Source organism: Eucyclogobius newberryi, unplaced genomic scaffold (genome assembly GCF_026437365.1).
Source record: "Eucyclogobius newberryi isolate DKJ021-1_F unplaced genomic scaffold, fEucNew1.0.hap1 SCAF_19, whole genome shotgun sequence".
NCBI lineage: Eukaryota > Metazoa > Chordata > Actinopteri > Gobiiformes > Gobiidae > Eucyclogobius > Eucyclogobius newberryi.
The window spans coordinates 5,854,796-5,866,719 of NW_027315823.1; the positions used below are offsets into that span (position 1 = coordinate 5,854,796).

The 11,924-nt window shown below is 43.1% G+C and overlaps 1 protein-coding gene across 1 annotated transcript in view; it reads left to right on the top strand.

Annotated features, from left to right (window-relative positions):
* Nucleotides 1-9,070, top strand: part of slc4a8 (solute carrier family 4 member 8) — a 57,685-nt gene extending 48,615 nt beyond the window's left edge. The window contains exons 17-25 of the mRNA XM_072452936.1: nucleotides 2,580-2,693; nucleotides 4,253-4,414; nucleotides 4,514-4,765; nucleotides 5,524-5,592; nucleotides 7,410-7,583; nucleotides 7,742-7,873; nucleotides 8,306-8,409; nucleotides 8,514-8,613; nucleotides 9,065-9,070. Of these exons, the coding sequence (XP_072309037.1) occupies nucleotides 2,580-2,693; nucleotides 4,253-4,414; nucleotides 4,514-4,765; nucleotides 5,524-5,592; nucleotides 7,410-7,583; nucleotides 7,742-7,873; nucleotides 8,306-8,409; nucleotides 8,514-8,613; nucleotides 9,065-9,070 (1,113 nt within the window). The remainder of the gene's footprint in view (nucleotides 1-2,579; nucleotides 2,694-4,252; nucleotides 4,415-4,513; nucleotides 4,766-5,523; nucleotides 5,593-7,409; nucleotides 7,584-7,741; nucleotides 7,874-8,305; nucleotides 8,410-8,513; nucleotides 8,614-9,064) is intronic.
* The last annotated feature ends 2,854 nt before the right edge of the window (nucleotides 9,071-11,924 follow it).

An 11,924-nucleotide genomic window follows, 5' to 3' on the forward strand; every position in this document is an offset into this window, starting at 1 on the left:
GGTGATGATAGAAGTACAAATACAGGTGATGATAGAAGTACAAATACAGGGGATGATAGAAGTACAAACACAGGTGATGATAGAAGTACAAATACAGGTGATGATAGAAGTACAAATACAGGTGATGATAGAAGTACAAATACAGGTGATGATAGAAGTACAAACACAGGTGATGATAGAAGTACAAATACAGGGGATGATAGAAGTACAAACACAGGTGATGATAGAAGTACAAACACAGGTGATGAGTATACGAGGATGTATTTGTTGTTTGCAGTACTTTAACGTGCAATACTTGAAGCTGATCCACGATATTTACAGCCACGAATCAAATAACATCTGATTAGGCTGCCCCAAATACATTCTCTGTTTGCTGTGAAATTATTATTTTTTTTTCAACTTTGAAGGCAAAAAAAATCCCAAATTAATTGTATGTTTGGTGTAACCCTACCAACATTTTTCAAGTGGGTAGGTAGGAAGTCAAATTCTTATTTATTTATGTTTTACTTTAAAACATAAAAAAATCTAAATTTGTATATAGAATTTAATGATAATTTCCCTATGAAATTAAGTTAATATTATCATTTATCAAAAGAGATGCTACCGTAAATGTACAAAACTAAAAAATGAATAAGTCCACCCAATAAACTATTTTTGTACAGGACAAATTATTTTATTTTTTGGCCATTTTCATGTCGTAGAATCGTCTACGTCTTGGTCATCATATATGACAAATTCTATTTCAGCCACTGTCAAATCCCGTTTTTTTCTATTCTGCCAGTGACATGCAGTGACCACCAGGGGTCAGGCTTCAACAGACAATGAGTTGAACGTTCTCCGCTCCTGTTAAGTTTCATTTTCATTTCTTTTTCGGCTTCGTAATATTTTTAGCGAGTTCAAGTGATACAAAATTATTCATCACGGCGCTTTTTTGAAAAAACGGTCGGTGAGTCGACGAAATATAAGAAAAATAAAAGAATGCTGATTTTTTTTTTTCAGTCGGCTATAATTTTGACGGCTCGGTCGGGTTACGGCAAACAGACATATTATTTTGCTTTGCCTTATCATTATCTTTATCAATATTTCCCACTGCTTTTAAGAAGAACCCGTTTCATTTGTCACTGTGTGAGTTGTGTGTTTTTATTGTTTCATTCATTTAATTTCTTACTTATTACTCTTTTACGGTCAATATTTGTAGTTTCAGAGTATTTTTTTACATCAGGGTTTTCTTCTTGATCGTTTTTTGTGGCCCTCTTTTTTCCAGAAGTAAACTTTATTCACTTAATAACACTTGTGGTGTGTTTTGAGATTAATTAAAAAAATATTTTGAATAACCTTTACGTAACCAGATAAGAAAAACCCATTGAGATCGAGACCTCTTTAACCTGGAGCAAAGGAAAGACCCGACAGCACAAAATAATACAATCAATTCCACTGATGAGACATTTAAGAATAGATAAAAACAGAACTGACATTTAAAAGCAGAGCATTTCTAAAGGATTATTTTTTTTGTTTGTGCAGTTCTCTGCTTCTCAAGTCGGTTTGAAGGTCGCCAGAAAGCTCTCTTTGTTAGTCCTCACAAGGCGGGGCATAACGACCCTCCGCCCTCTGCACCAGGCACACCACTTTATACACTAAAAACATCCACCCAGAGCCCCCTAGTCTTGGCACAGAGGGCACAGTGGAGGGTGGGCCTGCATCAACATCAATCTCAGCACAGCATTTACGTAAAGAACATCGTAATCTAATAAAGGTATAAAAGTGGCAGATGTTTACGAGTCTCCAGGGTAAAAAAACAGGCTTTATTTCAATTTCAATTTATGATTTGATTTTTGTTTATGCTCAGGCCTTGGTTTTAATCGGGGGGATATACCCTCTGCTCGGGGGGATATACCCTCTGCTCGGGGGATATACCCTCTGCTGATGCGCGTCTGACAAAATATCATAACTTTATTTTTTTCTGAATTCAACACTAACTTCAGGAAATACAACCTAGTCGGCTCCACGGAGAAAAGAGCCTGTGAAGACGAGGCCCTGTTCCAGTGACGCCGAGCAACAGTAAAGCAACATCTGCATAAAAATGATGATTGACATTTGCCAGATCAACACAAAATTATTAATATGGATTGAGAATAGAATAGGGCCTAAGATGGAGCCTTGAGGTACTCCTTTGGACACATTCCAAAAAGAAGAGTCTTAACATGAACGACTTGGACTTGCACATTGAAGACTTGAACTGGACTCGGGGCGCTCCTGAGAGAACCTGGACTCGGGCATCAAACAGTGAGGACTTGAGCATGACTCGGGGCGCTCCTGAGAGAACCTGGACTCGGGCTTCAAACAGTGAGGACTTGAACTCGACTCGGGGCGCTCCTGAGAGAACCTGGACTCAGGCTTCAAACAGTGAGGACTTGAGCACGACTCGGGGCGCTCCTGAGAGAACCTGGACTTGGGCTTCAAACAGTGAGGACTTGAGCACGACTCGGGGCGCTCCTGAGAGAACCCACCTTCAACATTGCTTCGTGAACCGTTTTACGATCGAACAAAAGTCACTACCGTTGGGTTTGTTTCGTCCCCAGGTTCGGTCAATGATCAGTGATTTTGCCGTTTTCATCACGATCCTCGTCATGGTCGTTCTGGATTATTTTGTTGGAGTTCCCTCGCAGAAGCTTCAAGTGCCAAGTAAATTCAAGGTAAGACAAATGAATAAAGTGTTTTTATATCCTTTGTCCGTTTACTACTGTTCATGTGCACAGAGGAACTCATTGATCGTCATTTAGAGCAAAATCAAAATTCAGATGAACAGTTTCATTCTTCAATCATTGATTGTGTCCTTCGGTCCAGTCCTTGATCGTCGGTGCAGTTTGAGTCTTTTTTTAGTAATGCCCTTCTTTCCTGCAGCAGTGAGCTCCAGTTATCCGTTTATTCAAATCAGAAATCTGCCATGTTTTTTATTTCCCCCCTGTAAGCAGCCGTGTTTATTTTAATAGGGTTATGATATGATATAGATGGATAGATGGGTGGATGGATTGATGGATGGACAGATGGATTGATAGATAAATGGATGGATGGATGATAGATGGATTGATAGATGGATGGATGGATGGACGGATTGATAGATGGATGGATTGATAGGTGAATGGATTGATAGATGGATGGATGGATTGATGGATGACAGATGGATTGATAGATGGATTGATGGATGGACGGATTGATAGATGAATGGATTAATAAATGGATGGATGGATGATAGATGGATTGATAGATGGATGGATGGATGGACGGATTGATAGATGGATGGATTTGACAGATGGATGGATTGATAGATGGATGGATGGACGGATTGATAGATGGATGGATTTGACAGATGAATGGATTGATAGATGGATGGATTGATAGATAGATGGATTGATGGATGGACGGATTGATAGATGAATGGATTAATAAATGGATGGATGGATTGATAGATGAATGGATTAATAAATGGATGGATGGATGATAGATGGATGGATGGACGGATTGATAGATAGATGGATGGATGGATGGATTGATAGATGGATTGATGGATAGATGCATGGATGATAAATGGATGGATTGATAGATGGATGGATGGATTGATAGATAGATGGATGGATTGATAGATGAATGGATTAATAAATGGATGGATGGATGGATGATAGCTGGATGGATGGATGGACGGATTGATAGATAGATGGATGGATGGATGGATTGATAGATGGATGGACGGATTGATAGATGGATGGATGGATTGATTGATAGATAGATAGATGGACGGATTGATAAATGGATTGATGGATAGATGCATGGATGATAAATGGATGGATTGATAGATGGATTGATAGATGGATGGATGGATGGATTGATAGATAGATGGATTGATAGTGGATTGATAGATAGATGGATTGATAGATGGATGGATGGATTGATAGATGGATTGATAGATAGATGCATGGATGATAAATGGATGGATTGATAGATGGATTGATAGATAGACATGGATGGATTGATAGATGGATTGATAGATGCATGGATGATAGATGGATTGATGGATGGATTGATAGATGCATGGATGATAGATGGATTGATGGATGGATTGATAGATGCATGGATGATAGATGGATTGATGGATGGATGGATAGATAGGCCTCTTCCCTTCCTCTGAAACAATGACATGAAGTTCTGGAATGTCAAGAACTCCGCGGCGTTCAAACTTCTGCTCGTTGCGTTGCAGCCGACTCGGGACGACCGCGGCTGGCTCATGAACCCGATCGGGCCGAACCCCTGGTGGACGGTCCTGGCCGCTGCGATCCCGGCTCTGCTCTGCACCATCCTCATCTTCATGGACCAGCAGATCACCGCCGTCATCATCAACCGCAAAGAGCACAAACTACTGGTGCGAGCGCAAGAAAAATGATGTATTTGCTGTAATTTGTAGATTTGTGTGAAGTCCATACGTCCGAACGTTTCCGTCTCGTGTGTGGTTGTGTTGCAGAAAGGCTGTGGGTACCACCTGGACCTGCTCGTGGTGGGCATCATGCTGGCCGTGTGCTCCATCATGGGCCTGCCCTGGTTCGTGGCGGCGACCGTCCTCTCCATCACGCACGTCAACAGTCTGAAGCTGGAGTCGGAGAGCTCGGCGCCCGGGGAGCAGCCGCGCTTCCTGGGCATCCGCGAGCAGAGACTCACGGGCCTGGTCATCTTCCTGCTCATGGGCTGCTCGGTGTTCATGACGGGAGCGCTGCAGGTGAGGAACCGCGGTCACGCTCACGACTTCAACCGCAGCAAGTACGATTCTGACTTAAAAGGACACGGATACGAGAGAAACACGTTCGAATCAACAACTGGAACCGATCTATTCTAAATTACAAAAACATTTGACAGTGGCCACGTTGTTAGTGTTATTCACCTTATTCCGCCCAGTTTTGCCTCTTTCTGCACCAATCATGAATCAGAGCTAGTTCAGCCTCTGCAGCTCAGTGAGACTGGAGGATTCCAGAGGATTCAGGAGGAGTCTGGAGGATTCTGGAGGATTCAGGAGGAGTCTGGAGGAGTCTGGAGGATTCAGAAGAAGCTGATGGTGTTCGCCTGTGGTGCAGTGGTTTAAGGAGCCGCACACGTGTTGTTGTGGATCAAACATTTGCCTAATGTCTCTTCTTTCTACTTTATCCATTTCACGCTAAGGATTTCCTGTAAAATAAAACCTTCGGCCCAATAAAAGCAGCAAATGGCTTTAGCTAATCAATCAGGCGAAGATGGTGGTTATGATGGTTATGATGTCATCTGGTCACATGGTACAGGTCTGCTATTCTTACGTGACCTAAATCTGTGCGTGAAAAGTGACACATACTAACTCTCGAGGGGAATAATCTGAGAAAAGTGACAAATACATCACACAAAAGCACCAGGTTGGACTGAAGAAGCAGAGGAGGTGGTGCAGCACTGCCACCTGCTGGACACGTCTGAAATAACTGGATGAAATGAAGTAGTTTGTTCTGTCTGCAGTTCATCCCGATGCCCGTGCTGTACGGAGTCTTCCTGTACATGGGGGCGTCGTCCTTAAAGGGAATACAGGTACGCTACGAAGTTTTAACATTCACACTTTCAAATGCATTTATACTGTTTAATCATTTATTGTTCCAAAATTATTAAGATATTCGCTCCAGGTTTTGGGTGATTGTAACGGTCATTTATCTTATTCAAACTCTAAAACGCACGTATTAGGCCTTTCATCGTGACAAATGATGAAGTGCGATGTTTTGCGACTGAAAAATATCCCGAAAAACGATTAAATTGGATCTATTTTGTACCAGTTTCAGGAACATTTAAAGCAGAATTAAGACGTAAAGCCTTATTCTAAAGAAACAAACGGACAACACATATAAAAGCACAAAGAAACGTTTCAGTCCTCAGTTCTAGCATCTATAATGTGTCGTAGATGTTAATTACTCGACCATCTACAACAACACCGCATGAAAATAAGAAAAATATTGTCCGTCTATCATTTATTGAACGATGACAGTACTTACCGTCATAATGTAAAAAAAATAATGAATATTCTTGCTTTCCGTCACCAATTTTCCACCTATAATGTATCTAAAAAGTCTCAGTGAGTCGACTAATCAAACTAAATAATTGATGACTAGTCGACTACTAAATTACTGGTCGAAGAAGTCGTTTTACTCTCGTCAACTTCACCGCGAGCCTCTTGGGAGCGATCGCTAAACCGCCGACAGCGACAGTTCCGTCTTTCCTCATCAGTTGGCGCTGTTTCGTCTTCTGGCCCGTGGATGACTTTGTTTCTTTTTCTCCGCTCGCTCCGTCTCTTTCCCCGTTCGCTCCGTCTCTTTCCCCGCTCGCTCCGCCTCTCTCTCCGCTCGCTCCGTCTCTTTCCCCGCTCGCTCCGTCTCTTTCCCCGTTCGCTCCGTCTCTTTCTCCGCTCGCTCCGCCTCTTTCCCCGTTCGCTCCGTCTCTTTCCCCGCTCGCTCCGCCCCTTTCCCCGCTCGCTCCGCCTCTTTCCCCGCTCGCTCCGCCTCTTTCCCCGCTCGCTCTTTCTCTTTCTCCGCCCGCTCCGTCTCTTTCCCCGCTCGCTCCGTCTCTTTCCCCGCTTGCTCCGCCTCTTTCCCCGCTCGCTCCGCCTCTTTCCCCGCTCGCTCCACCTCTTTCCCCGCTCGCTCCGTCTCTTTCTCCGCTCGCTCCGCCTTTTTCCCCGCTCGCTCCGCCTCTTTCTCCGCCCGCTCCGTCTCTTTCCCCGCTCGCTCCGCCTCTTTCCCCGCTCGCTCCGTCTCTTTCCCCGCTCGCTCCGTCTCTTTCTCCGCTCGCTCCGTCTCTTTCTCCGCTCGCTCCGCCTCTTTCCCCGTTCGCTCCGTCTCTTTCCCCGCTCGCTCCGCCCCTTTCCCCGCTCGCTCCGCCTCTTTCCCCGCTCGCTCCGCCTCTTTCCCCGCTCGCTCTTTCTCTTTCTCCGCCCGCTCCGTCTCTTTCCCCGCTCGCTCCGTCTCTTTCCCCGCTCGCTCCGCCTCTTTCCCCGCTCGCTCCGCCTCTTTCCCCGCTCGCTCCACCTCTTTCCCCGCTCGCTCTTTCTCTTTCCTCGCTCGCTCCGTCTCTTTCTCCGCTCGCTCCGCCTTTTTCCCCGCTCGCTCCGCCTCTTTCTCCGCCCGCTCCGTCTCTTTCCCCGCTCGCTCCGCCTCTTTCCCCGCTCGCTCCGTCTCTTTCCCCGCTCGCTCCGTCTCTTTCTCCGCTCGCTCCGTCTCTTTCCCCGCTCGCTCCGTCTCTTTCTCCGCTCGCTCCGTCTCTTTCCCCGCTCGCTCCGTCTCTTTCTCCGCTCGCTCCGTCTCTTTCCCCGCTCGCTCCGTCTCTTTCTCCGCTCGCTCCGTCTCTTTCTCGCTCTGCAGTTCTTCGACCGCCTGAAGCTGTTCGGGATGCCGGCCAAGCACCAGCCCGACTTCATTTACCTGCGCCACGTCCCGCTGAGGAAGGTGCACCTGTTCACGCTCACGCAGCTCACCTGCTTAGTGCTGCTCTGGGTCATCAAGACGTCGCCCGCCGCCATCGTCTTCCCCATGATGGTGAGAACGCCGACACACGCCACACTTCGTCGGGCTCCTCCCATCGCTTTTATGGAGACTTTTCCATAATGTCAAACGTCTTGCCAAAACTGGCCAAACTTGCCTCTGCTCCAAACGTGGTCAGCTACAATAAATGACCACGTGGCTTTGTCTCTCAGGTTTTGGCGTTGGTGTTTATCCGTAAGCTGCTGGATCTGTGCTTTTCCAAGAGAGAGCTGAGTTACCTCGACGACCTGATGCCCGAATGGAAGAAGAAGAACCTGGACGACGCCTCGAAGATGAAAGACGGGGTGAGTTACAACCTATTCAGGAACATTTTCCAGACACTTTCCAGACACTTCCCAGACACTTTACGACGTTCTTTCACGCCTCGCTCGGCCGCGTTGGCTTGAAGTCTCTGCGTGTCGTTCTTGGTGCATTAGCATCACAGAGAATTTAAACGTTTAGGAATATTAACGACTCAAAACGAGTAAAACAAACCAGGAACGCGCTCAAATCGGCCAAAAAGTGGATGCAATTTAGTTCATCTATATATATATATATTTATCATCTATCTATCTATCTATCTATCTATCTATCTATCTATCTATATATATATATATATATATATATATATATATATATATATATATATATATATATTTATATATATTTATCATCTATATATATATATTCTATCAAATAAAATAAATAAGGGGTTTGACCTGTCCTCTGTGTCACAGGAGTCCCAGATGATGCTTCCGTCCAAGTCAGACAACTCGAGCGCAGTGCAGATCGCCATGGAGACGTGTAAACCCGCGCAGACGTCCAAAGCACACGACCCCAGGTAAACACGGTCAAAGTCCAGATGTTTCCACGTCCCGTGTTGTCTGAACCTGAACCTCTCCCCCGTCTCTCCCGTCCGTCTCGTCGTCCCCGATGCCCTCCCAGGTCCGACCCCTCCGACATTAATATCTCCGACGAAATGTCCAAAACGACCGTGTGGAAAGCGCTCAACTCCAACCACAAAGATATGCACAGCTCCAAAAAGGCAAGACCGTCCCTTTAATTCTCCTTTGTGTTCACCGGGGTTTTGTCTCGCACTCACAGTTTAATAAGTCGTGTAAAGGTGAATGTTTAGTAACTGTTTTCTACCATTATATTATTCTGTCTTATTATTAGTTGCTACATTTCAGCTTTTTGTCGTTTTTCCCCCTCAAGCCTTTTCCAGACTTTCATGTTCTAAAACATAAAATACAAGCACCGAAGAGACCAAAAGAGACCAAATAAAGCACGATATGTCCTCATTAGTCGACTCGATGCATAAAACCTTTGACAATGAAGCAATAAATTAGTCCAACTATGTTTTTGACAAGGGACAAACTTTAGAACATGTTAAAAACTCAAAACAGTTCATTTAGCGTGACATGATCCTGGCGTTTTCTTCTTCTATTGTTCTTCCTTTGACCGTTTGTACCTGACTCCGCCCTCGTCTGTTGCAGGATTGAAGGGATCTCGTTCATAGACGAGTAACGGGACGTCCCGCCGTCTCGGAAACGCTTCAAGAAGATGAAGTTTGGCGGTCGTTTCCAGAAGCACGTACCTTAGTAATAACTGGACGAGTTGCTCAACCGACGGGATCAGGCCTTTTGCTGTTTTGTTCTTGTGTTTGTTTCTTTGTTTGTTTTCTCGGCCTACTCCTGCGCCTTTTTGCCAAATGTAAAGTCATTTATGAGCGTGCGTTACTGCGTCTTATCCAGCGTTAAAGTTCACAGTTGTGGCTCTCGAACTTCTCACACCAAAGAAAGAAAAAGAAGAAATAAAAAGGTTTGGTTTTTGGACGAGTTCCAAATCTTAACCAGAACAATTCAGGGTCTAAATGAGAACTAAACCTGGTCTAAAAGAGGACGACACCATTGTTACTGTTCAAACTAAACCAGGACCAGACCAGGTCTAAACCAGGTCTAAACCAGGACTAAACCAGGACCAAACCAGGACTAAAGCAGGACTAAACCAGGACCAAATCAGGACCAGACCAGGACTAAACCAGGACTAAACCAGGACCAAACCAGGACCAAACCAGGACTAAACTAAATACAGCTTTAGTGGCAAAAAGAGCCAAAACCCTGACGCTCAGTTTGGACATAAACTCATAAATGTGATAAATGACCCCGTGCTCGCTGCAGGGGGCGCCGTCGAGAGCAACGCTCTGCGGCGTTAGCTCCACCTCAAATAAATCAACACGCTTTTACACAATGGTTAAAGATCACAGCGATTACGGCTTCTAGAGTCACGCCACGACCGCACAACTACGTACAAAAAATAATAATAACGTACATTTTTTATTCCGAATCCATGTCCAACAACAACATTTTCACCAATTAAACCTCTATATATTCCAGAAGGAGGAGTTTTTAAACGCCGTAAACTCACATTTCCCCCTTTTAAACGCGCTTGGTCGGCGTCGGCGAGTGAGCGTCCGTAACGATGATGTTGTGTAAAATAAGTGACTGTAGTAGCGTGAGTTCAGTGTCATTCCTTTACCTCAAACAGAGCGTTCACTCCTGCTCAGCACTTTGAATGACATAAAAAGAAAAAAGACCATTTTGAAGGGTATGTAACGTTTAGGTTTTTTAACTCGACGCTGCGTATGTTTTTTCTTACAGCAATAATAATTTACCCCCGAAAGTATCAGTCGTACACGACGGTAACGAGCTGGAGCGCCGCGTCGTCGAGGAGTAAACGTCCCCTTCATTTTCCCCTCGGACTTTCCGAAACAGAATGAGGATATGAACGGTTCGCTCGCCGGTCGAGAACGTTGCTTTTACCGCAAAAAAGTAAACGGATAAACTGCGCGTACATTCACCGCACTAAAGCGTCACAAGACTCACCGATGAAGCAGGGATGTCGGCGTTTAGTCGCTTAGTCGATTATGTTTAGCATTTGAAATAGTAAATGGCGCAGAGTGAGTTAGCTTTACACATAATACGCTGTACTTTTTAGCACAAATACATCGGTTGTTGTCTTTTGAGTCCAGTTTGGGTCAGAAACACGGTCAGATCTTAGCGATAACGAGACGCTTTTGACACTTTTGAGTTTTCCTCTCGATAGTGACTTGTCCATCTCTTTGGCGTCAGAACGAACGCCAAGTTTAGCAATTAGCATGTTAAAAGTTACGCATTTTGCATGTTAAAAGTTACGCATTTATGATGTTAAAAGTTTAGCATTTAGCATGTTAAAAATGTAGCATTTATCATGTTAAAAGTTAAGCGTTTAGCATGTTAAAAGTTTAGCATGTTAAAAGTTTAGCATTTAGCATGTTAAAAGTTAAGCGTTTAGCATGTTAAAAGTTTAGCATGTTAAAAGTTTAGCGTTTAGCATGTTAAAAGTTTAGCATTTAGCTTGTTAAAAGTTAAGCGTTTAGCATGTTAAAAGTTTTGCATTTATCATGTTAAAAGTTAAGCGTTTAGCATGTTAAAAGTTTAGCATGTTAAAAGTTTAGCATTTAGCATGTTAAAAGTTAAGCGTTTAGCATGTTAAAAGTTAAGCGTTTAGCATGATAAAAGTTTAGCATTTAGCATGTTAAAAGTTTAGCATGTTAAAAGTTTAGCATTTAGCATGTTAAAAGTTAAGCGTTTAGCATGTTAAAAGTTTAGCATTTATCATGTTAAAAGTTTAGAATTTATCATGTTAAAAGTTAAGCATTTAGCATGTTAAAAGTTTTGCATTTAGCATGTTAAAAATGTAGCATTTAGCATGTTAAAAGTTTAGCATTTATCATGTTAAAAGTTAAGCGTTTCGCATGTTAAAAGTTTAGCATGTTAAAAGTTATGCGTTTAGCATGATAAAAGTTACCCATTTAGCATGTTAAAAGTTTAGCATTTAGCATGTTAAAAGTTACGCGTTTAGCATGATAAAAGTTACCCATTTAGCATGTTAAAAGTTTAGCATTTAGCATGTTAAAAGTTACGCGTTTAGCATGTTAAAAATTTAGCATTTATCATGTTAAAAGTTTAGAATTTATCATGTTAAAAGTTAAGCATTTAGCATGTTAAAAGTTTTGCATTTAGCATGTTAAAAATGTAGCATTTAGCATGTTAAAAGTTTTGCATTTATCATGTTAAAAGTTAAGCGTTTCGCATGTTAAAAGTTTAGCATGTTAAAAGTTATGCGTTTAGCATGATAAAAGTTACCCATTTATCATGTTAAAAGTTTAGCATTTAGCATGTTAAAAGTTACGCGTTTAGCATGATAAAAGTTACCCATTTAGCATGTTAAAAGTTTAGCATTTAGCATGTTAAAAGTTACGCGTTTAGCATGTTAAAAATTTAGCATTTATCATGTTAAAAGTTTAGCATTTAG